This window comes from Carettochelys insculpta, chromosome 6, assembly GCF_033958435.1.
Source record: "Carettochelys insculpta isolate YL-2023 chromosome 6, ASM3395843v1, whole genome shotgun sequence".
Lineage (NCBI taxonomy): Eukaryota > Metazoa > Chordata > Testudines > Carettochelyidae > Carettochelys > Carettochelys insculpta.
In genome coordinates this window covers 4774433-4790656 of record NC_134142.1, presented here as the reverse complement: position 1 = coordinate 4790656, position 16224 = coordinate 4774433, and the positions used below count along the sequence as shown (strand labels likewise).

The 16224-nt window shown below is 46.7% G+C and overlaps 1 protein-coding gene across 1 annotated transcript in view; it reads left to right on the top strand.

Annotated features, from left to right (window-relative positions):
- The window catches only part of MDGA2 (MAM domain containing glycosylphosphatidylinositol anchor 2), a 683176-nt gene extending 674366 nt beyond the window's left edge, over positions 1-8810 (top strand). The window contains exons 16-17 of the mRNA XM_074998506.1: positions 4440-4545; positions 6892-8810. Of these exons, the coding sequence (XP_074854607.1) occupies positions 4440-4545; positions 6892-6980 (195 nt within the window). The 3' untranslated portion in view covers positions 6981-8810. The remainder of the gene's footprint in view (positions 1-4439; positions 4546-6891) is intronic.
- Positions 8811-16224: the final 7414 nt, after the last annotated feature.

Sequence of the window (16224 nt, the reverse complement as noted above, 5' to 3'; positions counted from 1 at the left end):
CGCTGCACATAAATATACTGGAGCTCAGAGCAGTGTTCAATGCCTGCAAACACTTTCGAGACCACATACAAGGCAAAGTAATCGGGATCAATACAGACAATACCTCCACCATGTTTTATATAAATCGACAAGAAGGAGCTCGGTCCCGTGCCTTATGTGCGGAAGCAGTCCGCCTGTGGAACTGGTGCATCACCAACAATATAACTTTGAAAGCCTCGTATTTACCAGGCACTCACAACGTGCAGGCAGACCAGTTGAGCAGGCACTTCGCACTCACACAAGAGTGGCAGATCCGTTCCGATCTGCTACGGCCAATTTTTCATGCATGGGGGTTTCCCCAGATAGACCTGTCTGCCACTCATCACAACAAGAAGTGCCCACAATACTGCTCCAGGGCAGGACTGGGACGGGGGTCCCTGGGGGACGCATTTGCGATCTTGTGGAAGGGGCCCCTGCTCTACGCATTTCCTCCCACAGTGCTCATCCACAAGGTCTTGCAGAAAGCCAGGAGAGAGAGAGCCCGCATGATCCTAGTAGTCCCAACTTGGGATCGACAGCAATGGTTCCCCTTACTCCTGCGCATGTCAGACCGCCCACCGATGCCCCTCCCGGTGGCGCCGGACCTGCTCATGCAAGTCCAGGGGTCTATAGTGCACCCACACCCCCGAGGCCTGCGACTGCAAGCATGGTTAATCCATGGCTCAGCTCCCTAGAGAGCACATGTATGGAGGGAGTGCATCAAGTCCTAGAAAGTAGCAGAAGGACTTCCACCAGGAAGACCTACAAGCAGAAATGGACTCGATTCACTGCATGGTGTTCTACCAAGCAATTAGCTCCCCTTGCTGTGCCTATACCTGTAATATTAGAATACTGACTGGACCTCAAGAGAGGCGGACTCTCCCTATCCTCATTGAAGGTCCACCTTGCTGCTATATCGGCTTTCCGACACAAAGAGGAAGGGCCCACGGTGTTCGCCCATCCCCTGGTTACCAGATTCCTGAAGGGGCTGGTAAACCTGTACCCCCCTCGGAAACCGCTTCCACCTTCGTGGAGCTTGGATCTGGTGCTTAACGCACTAACGGGACCACCGTTTGAACCCTTAGCCACAGTTTCCCTCCGTCTCCTTACGATAAAGATGACCTTCCGTCTTGCAATCACGTCAGCTCGCAGGGTGAGCGAGCTCGCGGCAGTTATGGCAACGCCACCCTGCACAGTTTTTGAAGGAGGCGGTAACCTTACGGCTGCATCCAGCCTTTGTTCCGAAAGTTTCTTCAGAGTTTCATATTAACGAACCTATAGTCTTACCCTCGTTTTATCCAAAGCCTCATAACTCCAACAAAGAGGCACGCCTACACCTCCTGGATGTGAGGAGGGCATTGGCTTTTTATATAGACAGGACTAAGTCCTTCCGAAAAACGGATAGACTCCTAGTCTCTCTCGCCCCCAGATCAAAAGGAGAAGGTCTTTCTTTGCAGAGAATCTCGAAGCACGTCGTATCCTGTATAAAAATGTGCTACGAACTTAGAAAGACTCCTTTACTGGCCCCGCCTAGGGCTCACTCCACCAGGGCGGTGGCGGCATCAACAGCCTTTTTCAAGGGCATTGCGCTAAAAGACATCTGCAGAGCGGCGACATGGTCATCCTATGACACCTTCGCCAAGCATTATGCCCTACACAGGGTATTCCAAGAGGATACCCGTCTCTCGATAGCGGTCCTTTTGGGGGCAAGCTGCACATAACCCGATTACCCACCTCCTTTCTTGGGTTACTGCTGGGTAGTCACCTATCGTGGAGCACCCAGGGGACACTCGAGAAAGAAAGAGAAGTTACTCACTGTAGTAACGATGGTTCTTCGAGATGTGTCCCTGTGGGTGCTCCACCACCCGCCCATCCTCCCCGCTTCGGATCTCTGTTTAGTGTTTTTCAGGAGCATCCGAGGCGGTTGGTCAAGGAACTGGCGGGGACCAGATCGCGCACGTGGCTGGGAGCGCGCAAGGGAGCGGCACGCACCGGCGCATGCGCGGTCCGGCAGAAACTGCTGGAAAGATCCGATCTGCGGTGCCAGGGCAAGCCCAACACCTATCGTGGAGCACCCACGGGGACACATCTCGCAGAACCATCATTACTACAGTGAGTAACTTCTCTGTCTGCAGCATACACTGGATCCAGTCTGGTTTTCTTCTCAAGGTACCCTGAAAACAAGGGGTAACCTCTGCACCGGAGGGCTGCTAACCATTACAAGGATGAAGACAGATTTTTACCATTCAACTTTAAGCTAGGAGCTCTTCATTTCCTTCCCCAAAGCAATAATGAGATGTGCTGTTCATACCCAGCACATCCTGAGACAACAGTGTGCACCCAGGTCTCTCCAGTGCATGACCGGGGGAAACATACACCACACCATGTAGAGTCACTGACATAATGTCAGTCATGTCCTCCAGTCACTTGCAATGAACGTTTTCCCAGGCGTGGATCTGTGAACTAGCCAGCATCCAAGTGTAGCTGACAGAACACCAAAGCTGCGTCTACACGTGCACGCTACTTCGAAGTAGCGGCAGTAACTTTGAAATAGCGCCCGTCACGTCTACACGTGTCGGGCGCTATTTCGAAGTTGAAATCGACGTTAGGCGGCGAGACGTCGAAGTCGCTAACCCCATGAGGGGATGGGAATAGCGCCCTACTTCGACGTTCAACATCGAAGTAGGGACGTGTAGACGATCCGCGTCCCACAACATCGAAATAGCGGGGTCCTCCATGGCGGCCATCAGCTGGGGGGTTGAGAGATACTCTCTCTCCAGCCCTTGCGGGGCTCTGTGGTCACCGTGGGCAGCAGCCCTTAGCCCAGGGCTTCTGGCTGCTGCTGCTGCAGCTGGGGGTCCGTGCTGCATATACAGGGTCTGCAACTAGTTGTTGGCTCTGTGTATCTTGCACTGTTTAATGAAAGTGTGTCTGGGAGGGGCCCTTTAAGGGAGCGACTTGCTGTTGAGTCCGCCCCGTGACCCTGTCTGCAGCTGTGCCTGGCTCCCTTATTTCGATGTGTGCTACTTTGGCGTGTAGACGTTCCCTCGCTGTGCCTATTTCGATGTTGGGCTGAGCAACGTCGAAGTTGAACATCGACGTTGCCAGCCCTGGAGGACGTGTAGACGTTATTCATCGAAATAGCCTATTTCGATGTCGCAACATCGAAATAAGCTATTTCGAAGTTGGGTGCACGTGTAGACGTAGCCCAAATGAAAGAGAACCACCCAAGTTGTTGAATTGCCATCCATGTGACTCCCTGGAACCTCTCCTTGCAAAGGCTCAATAGAACACCAGTCTGTTCCGGAGGGTCTGTCAGACTGGGGGTAATGACCACCAGGGCAGGACAGGACCACCCGGTCCGTTCCATACTGCAGAGTAACAAGGGGATCCCAGCTGGATGCCAGATAGATGAGATGGGTGTCACAGTATGGAAATGTCACTGGTTTGGGCAAAACTGGGAATACCTGATCTCATCTTACCCAGGAGCTCCTTTGGACTTCCCTTGGAGCATGGTCAAGTTAGCACACGGTTCTTCCTGCTTCCAGGCTCCTAGTCACTTGCCTTCTGTCACCAGGGATTTATGGAAACAAACCTGCTTTGCAGCACCTTTTCTGCATCAAAGATTGTATTGCCCCTGTGCTAGGATTTGGTGATATTAGCAATGCCGATTTGTAACGTCAAGACACCTCACATTTAAGCCTGTTGTGTAGCCAGACAATGCTTGCCTTTATCTGAACTGTCTTTAGAGTATGATGCCAGGCTATCAGAATACCTTTATTTCTATCGCACCTCCCACTGAGTGGGACATGGCCTATGCAACAGATGAGCAAATCATCAGTCTCAGGATTTTTTTTGTTTTGTTTTGTTTTGTTTTGTTTTAGTGGGAAGAGAGTTGCTCCCTGGAGCTACCCACTGGCAGTGTTCCATGTAAGCTGCACAGTTGTGCAACTGCTCAGGAAAGATTCAGATGCTGCCCAGCTGATTAGCAGAGCATCCCCATCTAGGTTTTTGTTTGGTTTTATTATGTTTCTGCTTCTGGTGCACTTTCACATGTGCCTCAGTGCACGTAAAATATTCCACTCGTGGATGGAAAAGATTAACGGAAATGCTATTCACTGGTGTTGGGCTGAGGCTCCTGGAGGACAGGATATGCTGTATGCTGTTCCAAGCCTAGTATTGACTTATAAATAGAGCAAGTTATGGTTAATATATGTCCAGACCCTGCGCTAATGATTTCTCCTTTACTGGGAAGCTGACCTGCAAGCACAACAGGTGTAGGTACATTATTTAAGGAAGATGGATAGTAATTAAATTCAGTTCATTGATATCCCATTAATTTGTATCCATGAATAGACCTGATTATTTTCTATTTGTATGATTTCCCTGTATTGTTAATTGTATCATATTTATTTTTGCAGCTCATTTTTGAGGGCATCCGAGGGCCTGGCATAGAAGGTGATATTGCTATTGATGATGTATCCATTGTGGAAGGAGAGTGTATGAAAGCAGACCAGCCAGCCAACAGTAAGTGGGTCCATCCTCCAGACAATGTGATGAGCTGTCCAGATAGTGATACTTCTCCTCATCTTTGTAAAACTGAGCCAGGTTCAAAATCAGACCCCCTGGTGCAGAAACCAAAACAAAATGTTACCCACGTGGGATGCAGATGTTTAAAGATTTCCTTGGAACCAAAACCTGGAGTCAACATCCGGATAGGATATGCCAGGAAAGAGAAGGAAAACCAAAGGGGAGTTAGGCAAGCCAGAACTATGAACTTGCTCTCTGGGGTTAGCTATGTTTGTGTGTGCATAATAGCAGTGATCTATACTAAAGAAATATGAGTTCTCCTCATAGGTTGTGCCTACACTAGCAAGTTCATTCAGAAAATTCTGCCCTTTTTCAAAAGAACACGCAGAGCATCTACACACAAAATGTGCTCTTTCAATCCAAAATCAAAAGGAAGCAGCCCTTCTTCCGGAAGCCATCTTCTGCTCTCGCATCAGGAAGATTGTCTTCTTTCAAAAGCTTCTTTCGAAAAAAAACGCGTGTAGACACTCCACGGGTCCTTTTTCTCCAAGAGCAGTCCTCGGGGCGCTGGATTTTTCGATCCCTGGCTTATTCTTTCAGAAGAGATGGGCTGTGTGGACACTCTCTGTCAAAAGAGCAGATTCATTTTTGATCCACTTTTTTGTGTGGGACGTGCTCTTTCAAAAGAAGTTTTTTTCCAGAAGAGGTCTTCCAGAAGATGGTCTTTTGAAAGATCACTGTAGCATAGATGTAGCCATATTGAGCCAGATTCTGTTAGTCACAGTCTATTGCTCCATGCAGAGCTCAACAGGTCTCCATTTGTCGTCAACAGCATTGCTTGTGGAGTAAGGGATGACTGTACTGTAGTCAGGATATCAGAGTCTGTTCCTTAGACAGTAGATATTGGATATTAATAACATGCTGTAAGAGTTTTAAAAGTGTGTAAATCTCTTTTTCTTTTACAATTACTAAGCCAACTAGTGTGTGTGTGTGTATGTTTGTGTGTATGTTTATTTGTTTTACTATTATTACATATAAAAATCTTCAGTAGCCTACTGATGAAGCTGACTTAGTAAAGAGAAGGTGGGCGCGAGAGAGATTCCCTATACGCAGCTATGCTAAAACAGGTATAAAGTTGCAAAGCCAAAGGTTAGGAAATTCCCAAACATGGGAAGCCTGTGCATGGGATTCTCTCCCTTTGTGCACAGGAGTTATGAAAGAGCCTTTATTTATGTGACCACTTGTTACTTTTGCTCACAGGACACCTGCCTTATTTCATGCCTGGGATTGATCTTGTTCCCCTTATTTATCACTAAATACCATCCAGTTATCCCATCCAGTGTTTGAGCCTCATTGGAAGCAGGAGCTCACAAGGTTCTGCCCCTCTCCATGGCTTTGCCATCTGCTCCCACTCTTCCTCCAAGGACCTGGCCCCTGGCCAGGCTGGAGGTTGGACTTGGGTCATGGTAAGAGCCACCCAATGATCCTGGACCACCATGGGGAATTCTGGATCTTCCACCTTCTCTGGGCAGAGGGTCAGGATTCCCAAGCACAGCCCCCAGCCCATGACCCACACCACCCAGGGCAGGTAAAGGGTTCCCAGCGCTCCACCATAGCTCAGACTTCCTTGGTGGCTCTCAGCACCTCTTAGCTCTGGATTCCAGCAAAGACAGGGGGCGGAGCCTTGGGAAAGGAAGAGGTGGAGCCTTGAAAGGAAGAGGCAGAGCAGGGCCTTGAGAGGGAGCACGTTTCTTGGCAAGCACTGGGAAGAGGCTGGCACCACCATCAGGGGCTGCACGTTGTGGTGGGAGATCTGCATATGTCTCCCACCATAAAGTGTAGTCTCTCCTCATGAGTTGCACCACTCTGAATCTGCCCAAGGCTTGCAGTTCTGGGTAGGGGCACATCCCCTTGTCCACCAGCTATGCCCATGTTAAAAAGTGGATGCATGTGGCCCTCCAAATTTTAAAGGTGTGAGAGGGAAGGCAAGAGGGTCTGTTGCCCCTGAGTTATCCTGGCCTCAGTGTTCCCTGTAAGTTGAGCACTTCTATGACTGTCCAGCTGATTAGCAGAGTGTCCACAGCTGGTACCTTGTGTTTCTATTGGTGGGGCACATCCACACATGCCTTAGTGTTCACATGTCTTAGTGCTTATAACAGACTCATTTTGCCCATGGATATGGAAAAAAATAAAAAAGCACTAAAGGGAACACTGCTCCAGCCTCTGCATTTCTGCACATGAGCTTTCGGTCTGTGTAGTGACAATGTCCCATTTAGCTTTACATGGCAAATTCTGGAGTGCCTGACGGTTAATTCTACTGTTTTTTCCCCCCATTCTTTGCAGATTTACGAGCAGGTGCTGTTGGGACATTAGCACATATATGGCTTTTTCCAGTGATCCTCCTCATGTCTGTCTTATGTCATCAAAGGTGACCTTATCCTGGCAGAGGCTATGAAAGATTCACCAGGCATTGGCATGAAGAAAGAGTCTTTGTAAAAGGGACATTTAAAAACAAACTACCAAAGATTCCTCCACTGACTGACTCAAATGTTCAAATAAATACATCAATAAAAATTTAAAAAAAGAAGCACTGGGAATAAAAGGCCGCACGGGAGTGTAATGGACGATGAACCACATGTTCAAAGAGACCTTCAGGTGCTTTTGTGGTGTATTAGAAATACAGCGTCATCTGGTTGAACTCTGAAACAAAGACCTATAGAAATCCTTGTCAAAGCACAAAGTCATGGCTGGTTTTGTTTCAAATGAATAGTTTGCTTGTTACCATGGAAACCTAATGGCCTGCCAAAAAAGAGAGAGAGAGAGAGCGCGCTAGAGAGAAACAACACCTCACTGTAAACAGGGTATCCGAAGAGCTGGTGTTTATTTTCCCTTCAGGAAGGTTTTTAGTATAGAATTAAATAAATGTAGGCCCTTTCACCTTTGGGTGTCACCTCCCCTAGAGAAGAACCCTCAATCAAAGATGTTTAAGACATTTATGTTTCTTTTTTCTCATGGCTATGCTAGATAACTGTAAGCTGTCTCCTTTTGCATGCATTGCTATCCAGGATGTGTAACCTGGGCTAACATATGACACAGGCTTACCAGCGTTTGCTTGCAGCCACTTGAAAACCTTTCCTCCCCGACAAAGTCATCTGTTCTAATGAAGTGAAGAAACCAAACCACCGTCTTTTATAAATTGCCATGGAAACCAAGTGCCTTCAATGAAACAAGCCTGATTTCAAAACAAAATCAACACAGGAGCTTGCACTGCTAAAATGTGGCTTGCGCAAACTATTTTCTAAACAAACTACAGCGCCTAAGTGTGCACATGGCAGGCAAGGAGACCAAGCCGCTGCTGGAGAAGGATGGACCGAACTTGCTGCGTAAGACCCTTTTGGATGAAATATTTGTTGTTTAACATCCAGACAGCCATGGCCTTTCAGCTTATTATCCATTAGGAAATAACTTCCATTGGTCCTGGAGATGGGAGCAGCCCCTTTTTTTTTTTTTCCAGATGATCCAGTGGGCCAACCAGAGAAAAAAGGTTGTTCAGATACACGTAGCGCAGCAGGTGATAAAACACAAAAGGGATTTTTTTACTCCAACCTCCATTTGAAAAGAAATTGACCCGAGGTATAGACAGAGACAAGAAGGTGTGCGTGCATACAAAATGAAACACAAAAGGAGCCCTCTGACAAAAATGGGGCCAGCAAACCTGGCTTTATTCAAAACACTGATGGTATAATGCCTCTGCCCGTTAGTCAGACTCTGTGCAGATTGTGAAATATTATTTTATTATTTTAGCATAATTAAAAAGACACTTTTACAAAAAAAAACTGTAAAAATGATTTTGAGCTACCTGAGTACCTACCATACCTTTAACCGGCCAGTTTTCCAATGCATTGTAAATTTCCCTTATACAGTGGGTTATGAAAATTTGAAGACCTTTTTCCTTAAATTATCTCAGCTTTTAACTTCATTTAAAAAAAGACTTTTGTCTAAAGATTATTATTATTATTTTATTATATGTTCAGCGCCCTAGGATTAAAAAAACTGATATGCAAGTAATTGGGATACAAATATTAAAAAACCTACAACAATGGCAAAATATAACATTTGCAAATATTAATATAAAAAGCACAACAAGATGCAGTAAAACAATTACAAGGCTTGATTTTTTTTTTATTCTGTAGAAAAATGTTTGTGCAAATTCAGTAATTCAACTGAAGAAATAATTTTACAGCTATGTTCAATAAAGCCTCTTTCCAGGTAAGGTATGTTAAGTGGTATGCGTGTTTGTGGTTGTGACCAAGAGTTGCTTTCTTGTGTCATCCTCTGTCATGGTCCAGGTCCATAATAATACAGGGTCCTTGTGTTCAGGGGCAAGGATTTGCTATTCACTATTTGTAAGTGATTTCACTTGCTTGTGATGCACTGGTTCTGTGGGCGTGCCCCAGCAGGAGTCCATTCAGAAGTCAAGTGGGAGCTCTGAGCATGTGTTGAATAAGAGGTTAGGGCCTTACATGCTCTTCAATAAAACTCATTTTTGACTATCAAACATCAGCATTAAGGATGGAAGAATAATACAAACTTTCATCTGGTCTCATGTGAAGTGCAGAGGATTTCTGATAACTTTAAGGACAGAATGTTCACACACATCTCCACATTATGGTTTCACCTGAAAGCCAAAGTTGTGGCATGTTCCTGGAGAGGGTTTTTCTCCTTGTATTTTTGGCGTAGCTGTCTGTGGAGAAAGCCTTCCTGGCAAGATTTCCAGACCTGTTTCCAGAGACAATATTTTAAGCCCATGTGCAGCTTTTGCAGTTCTGCCATCATTAATGAGTAGGTATCGTATATCAGATGCCATCGTGAAGGCAATACCAACTCACACTTGGTCATTTTTCAGTCAGAGCACCAGCTTCAGTGGTCCTCTCATCAGAGAAGCTGCAAACACTTCCCAAGGCTGTACCTGAAGACTTCCAGGAAAAGGACCTGAGATTGGGCTGGTCTCAGGTAGTAAAAGTGGCTCTCTCTCAGTCCAGATCAGCAGAGCATCTGGCATGTTTTTTTCTGGTTTATCACACTAGGTTGATTTCTATCCTTTTGCTTTTCAATTTTATAAAACCCAGACTGTTGTGCTCTCCATACCTTAACTGTGTTGCTTTAAAAGTAAAACATGCACCATTCCCTGTTTGTTTGCTACTTTTCCTTTACCTCATGACTACTAAAACCAGACAAAAACACAACTGAAATCCAGAGGCCTGTCCCTCAGCACAGGTAAGTCCAAGTGTCCTGAAAGCTGCTCCTTGGCGTTGTATGCTAATCAGTCTTGGTAGTGTGTGGACAGCAGCATTTAGTGATACCGCTGTTGTAAGTAGTGAGAATAGGGCAAAGAGAATTTGGAGAGGCTCTTAACACACCCAGTCTGCAAACAATGAGGGTTTTTTTTCATTGTAAACCAAAAATACAAACTGGTTTGCACCTGCCACAATTAGTGCAAGTATTTTTTTTTTTCAGTTTGAAAGTGAAGTGAATGTTGAAAAAGGTTCGGTTTGTCACCCTGTCAGCCACCAAGGCTTAGTCCTGGGGCTCAGGACTGTGCTCGGGCCCCACTGCATCCCTGCTCTGAGATAGGGGAGGGGAACAAACAAACAGCCGTTCAGGCAAGGGGTCACTAGGCCCAGGCCCTAGTGCAGAGTAGGGCAACAAACAGACAGACCTCCCTTATGGTCAGGCCTCTTCGCAAGGTGGAGGGCTGACCAGCCCAGGCATGCACCTAGAACAGTAACAGCAGGAGCTGCTGCCCACAGATAAATGGTGGCAAGGGGAAGGGGTCACTTCACTGCACCCCATTCAAAGGACCTACTAGTGGCAGAGCGGTCTGCCACTGGGATCAGCCGGGATCAACAGCGCAACATACTCAGCCAGCTACCTCTGGGTCACTTCCAGATTCCCTGCCTCTGACTCATACCTCATGACACTGCAGGATTGGGTCCTTCATGCCAGGATGGAGTGAGGTCTCCATGTTGGTGTGTAGCTCAGGGTGATGGCAGGACATGGAGACCTTCCAGGGCCTGTAGGGACGTGTTGGCCACTTCTGGGAACAGCACAGAATGAGGGTGGGTGGGCAGGTTGCCTTACCCTGCTGCCCTGCTGGTGGTGGCAGAAGCCAGGGACTTTTTTGGCCATTTTAAATTGCTGGACCCTGGGTTATTGCCCCCTTGGCTTCCCTAGCCCCCATTTATGGACATGGAGGTTTTGATGGATTAGCATAGCAGTACTGTTGAGATAACTTGCCAACGTTCTTTGAGAGAAAAAAGGCAAAATCCACTTCAGGGTTGTCAGGGTTTAACTTTCCAACTGCCACCTTGCAGCTTCCAAGATAGAAACATAGAATCACAGGGTTGGAAGAGGCTTCAGGAGGTCACTGAGTCCAAATACCCCCTTGAAAGCTGGACCAATCCCAACTAAATCATCTGACCGAGGGCTTTTTCAAGCCTGGACCTAAAGACCTCTAGGGAAGGAGATTCTATCAGCTCCCTAGGGAACCCCTTCCAGACCTTCACCATTCTCCTAGTGAAATAGTTTTTTGGTTTTTTTTCCCTTCTAAAATCCAACCTAGACTTCCCCCTCTGCAGCTTGAGACCATTGCTCCTTGTTCTGCCCTCTGTCATCACAGAGAACAGCCTCTCTCCATCCTCTTTGGAACCCACCTTCAGGAGGTTGAAGGCTGCTATAAAATCCCCCCTCACTCCTCTCTTTTGCAGACTAAATCAGCCCAAATCCCTCAGTCTCTCCTCATAGGTCATGTGCTCCAGGACCTGAAGCATTTTTGTTGCTCTCCACTGGCTTCTCTCCTGTGCGGCCACAACATTTCTGTAATGGGGGGTTCCAGACTTGAACACAGGGTTCCAGATGCGGCCTCACCAGTGCCAAACAGAGGGGAATAACCAATGCCCTAGATCTGTTGGCAATGCTCCTACTAATGCACTCCAGCTTGCCATTAGCCTTCTTGGCTACAGGGCACGCTGTTGGGTGATATCCAGCTTTCCATCCACCATAATCCCTAGGTCCTTTTCTGTAGAACTGCTGCTTAGCCAGTCAGCTCCCAGCCTGTAGCTGTGCTTGGGATTCCTCCGCCTTAAGTGCCAGACTCTGCACTTGTCCTTGTTGAACCTCATCAGATTTATTTTAGCCCAATCCTCCAATTTTCTGGGTCTCCCTGGAACCTCTTGTATATCAACTTCATCACCTAGTTTAGTGCCATCCATAATGGAATTCAAGTTATTGAATGCTTTAAAAATATGCCTTAATCCTATAATATCTTCATTTTTGTGCCTGGTATACCCAAGAACAGATTGAAATTTAAACCATAAACAATCTTTTATTGTTGGCAAATAGAACTCATAACTGGTTTTTTTCACAGTAGGTGCCATTCTGTTTTTCTATCAAGGCATGAACCATACTTTTGTGAGTGTGACAATTAACCATTAAGCAGTAACAATGCTTTAAAAAAGTAATACTTGTCACAAGCATTGTAGGCATCAGTCCTTTTCATTTCCAAAACTTGAAATAACATTTGATATGTTGTGTGTCCTCATCCTCGGTCTCTCTGTAGTATTGCCAGGTTAGAAACACAAGTAGCTGCTACTGAAGGTCCCAGGTAAGTTTTCAGTTGCCAGAAGGAACAGAAACTTCTTACAGCTGATGGTCTCATTGCTGGGATAATTACAGAAAGAACATGGAGGTTTAACAGATTTGGAAGGGTGTCACACTGTGGCATTTCATGAAAGAATTGCAGCTGGGTGTTTTTCAAGCTGGGAAGGCTCCTTTTCCTCTTTATTCTTGTCAGTCTTGCCATCTTTGAATGTCTGAGGAAAAAATGGATGTCAGCGTTGAGATCTGTGTCAATACTGTAACGGGTGGAACTAGCTCTTACGTCTTCATCTGATGGACTCTTGGAAGACAGGACTTGAAAATGCTGAGATCATTTTCAGAAAAGCAGTCCCCTATCTCCCTAACAAGAGTATCCAAATATACCATGCAATATTTCAAGCCTATCACTGTCCTCAGATTTCCCAAAAAGAACTTTTCCCCTCCCAGTTTTCTGGGACTACAAGGGCCAGCATAACCACATTTCTATCACAGCTCATTAACGTCACCAAAGGTAGGAGATGCAAAATCATCATGTCTCATTTCTTTTAGTGTTCACGCTGTGAATTTAGCCACTGCTGTATTGTAAAGATTGTAAAGATTGTAAAGATTTTGTTTGCCACAGCCTTGTCAACAACAACAAAAAAACATAGAAGAGAACATAGACGGCTTGCACTTTTCTGAGAAGTGCAAAGCTTCAGATACAGCTTTCAAAGCCATTTCTGTAATTTCAGTCAGAGCTGGTACTAGTACATCAACATTGTCCAAAGCAGGTTGGATAGTCTCAACTCAGCAGTTACAAGCATCACTTGGTGGTGTGGAGGTGGATGAGGAGCAGGAAGAGGTGGGATGGGGCAGGGTCCCAGGCCCTGTACCCTTCTAGGGATGGGCCTGCTTGTAAAAGCTAATAAACCACTCTTGTATTTCAAAGATCTGGTTTGTTTAATATATGGAGATGCACATCTTGTACAGCTGGAAGGGGCCTTTCCCCTGCCCTCTTAGGCAGGGTTAAGCACCAGCCCCTTCTTCTTCTATTTGTCCCAGATCCCTAAATGGCCTTCTCAAGGACTGAGCTCACAACCCAGGATTTAGCAGGCCAGTACTCAAACCACTGAGCTATCCCCCCTGTACACTGAGGGCAAATTCTTTATATTTTGATAGTCCCATTGTTTCCTCTGCAATGATAAAAAAACACACCCCGTTCTTTGACTTCCGTTACAATTGCACGTAGCTCTTGTGAAGCCCTAATAGTTATTTTGGTCTGACTGGAGCTGCGTAGATAGGTAAAATTCTTCTGTTGGTAACCGTAAATCGCTGGATCACTTACTTATCTTTATGAAGGAGCTTCATCAATTCCTGCAGACTGGCGTGATTTGTGGAAGCTGTTCTCTCATCTTTCCCCTCAAAGGCATATCCGGGTGAGTACGAAATAAATTACTGTCTATTGCAGCTTCTAAATATGGCCAGTTTTCCTCCACTTCTATGTCCTTTTGATGATCAACCTGGGATGCAGTGTTCCCTGTTTTACTGAGTGGAGCTGAGCACACTATTTGGCAACAGCACATAGATTATGTGGGTTCCTGGAGTGTTGCTGACATTTTTCACTTGCTTTTCCCCCCATTTGAAAACCAGGAATTCAAAAAGCTGGTTCGCGCTTTACCCTATTCCCAAATTCTTGACAATAAACACAAAGAGCTGTGTTACCACACACACTGTATTCAAGCCATTTTATATTCCTACCACTCTTTGCTGGATCTTCTGCTTTTGTTCCCACACACTGTCTGGAAAAATCAATAAGTTGCTGACTGGAGCCTTCCCTGATATATTTGAAAATGATATCTGGTCCAAAGCAAGGGTCTGGTTGGTGGAAAGCGGCACTGAACTCTGAGCATTTGAACTGGCATCCACCATATCACTGCCACACTTGGCACTGCTGCAAACAGAATTCTGAGTTCCGGTGAGCCCAGTTTAGTTCCTGCTCTACTTGGTGTTTTCTGCAAGGAAAACGCAGAAGAGGAAGACCTTGGACAATGTGGAGAAGATCTACTGAGACTGAAGGACAACAACTGGGCTACTCCTGGAGTCAGCTAGAGGTTTTGTCATGCAGCAGAGTGAAGTGGAGAAGGCTTGTAGATGAGTTATTCTCTTTTTTTGAATATAAGGGTTTAAGTCAGGTAGCTGGTATAGGCAACTTAGTTTTCACATAGAAAAGTTTCAAAGGTAGTTATATTTTTGCCATCGTTCAAAGCTAATAATAGGAACATTATTAAATAAAATCAGTTGTACCACAGACTATCCTCAAACTCCTTGGCACAAAAACTAGGAAAAAGTGTAATAACACATTTGCAAATGCCAGTCTGGCTAAAGGCATCTGTGAATAATTTTTAAGGTTAAAGGTCAAAGACATTTCTTGATTCTGTTATTAAGGTTTGCAAATTTAGAGGTAAATTCCAGCTCCTCCCACACCTCCCCCCCACCCCCGCCCCAAGCCGGCACCAGCTGGCTCCCACTCAGCCTGAGAAAAAATGGTGTGCAAGGAGAACTTCAGTGTTGGTGCCCTGGTGCCTACTGTCTGCCATTTGGACTCCCTCATACCCTGTTTCCTCTGTCGGGCTCCCAACTGCTGCCTCAGCCTCCCATCTGTCCACCCAATAAGGCCTGGCTTCACTGTATCCCCCAGATCCCACGCTATCACTAACCTCTGGGTCCTGGCCCTGTGGCTTCCCGCAGATGCTCAACAAGGCCACACGGCTCCTTCTCTCATCATCAAACTCACATCCCTGACATGTGCTGCCATCCCAGTCTTCCACAGAAATCCCCCATCACCAAGGGTTTCACCTCCCCTGACCCCAGCCCCCATTGCTAGCCCCTGGGTCCCAGCCCAGCTGTTCCCCCAGGCTGCAAGCAGCTCTGGTCTGTGCTGGTTCTCTGTCTCCCCCACCAGAAACCCACAATCATCCCCAGTCCCCAGACAGTCCCCACCCCACTCCTTCCCTTCCCATTTTGCCCCATCACTGCCAAAAGCGTGGCTCATCCACCAGGCAGGCAGCAGCAGCAGCAATGTCTGTGAGCTCTGGCAGGTTACTCTCAGCCAATCACACACCTCAGTACTACTGTGAGGTAACTGGGCAGGTGGGAGAGGACTGGAACATCTGCTCCCACTCCCTGCCCCACTCGCCACCTGTGGCAGAAAGCTGGGCTGACAGCCCTTCCCTGCTCTAAGCAATGGCATAGCGTGTGGAACAGCACAGTGGGCCGCATCTTTGGTGCCCTTTTCACACATCTACGTCTGCAGCTTAAAGTGGCAGCAATCTGTCCCTCATCCCCCAGCATTTAGGGAGGAGCATCTGACCCTTTCGCCCCTCTCTGTTGTTGCCTCTGGAGCCCTAATGAAGAGAGACTCTAACCCTGTCTCTTCCCTTCCAGCTCTGGCTTCTGGTCCCTTGCCCCCACCCCCAGCATTTGGGGAGGGGCATGTGACCCATTCTGCCCCTCCCTATTGTCACCCTCACCATTTGCTAGCTCCTTTTATCGCCAGCCACAGCCCCACAACCCGAAGCTCTCCTAACAAGCATAATTTGAACATGAAATCCTAAGTATAATGATCAAGCTTTGTGAGCTCACAATATCAGGCCAACTCTTCCCCTGCAGCCAGCCTTATCCAGGGATGGCTGATTTTTCTCAGGGGGCAACCAAAGAACATAGGCTAAGTAGGGGCAAATTACTGTCAAATGCATTGCAAATACACTGCCTCTTGCTACCTACAGTGTTGACTCAAGCCAGATAAATTAATTAGACTCTGAGGGGCATGGACCTGCTCCTCATTAGAGCAGGTCAAAGAGGCTCTGTGTAGTGGGATAAAAATAGCAACATCAGCTTCCCTCCTGTTGGAAGCTCGGTTCTTTGTGCTCTGTACACTTTTATCCACCCAGCCGTTTTCAGACCACGCGTGCAATATACATCCATCTCAAACCCATGATAATCCTCAAGCACAGAAGTCTCTCTCTCTCCCTCTCTGTCGCC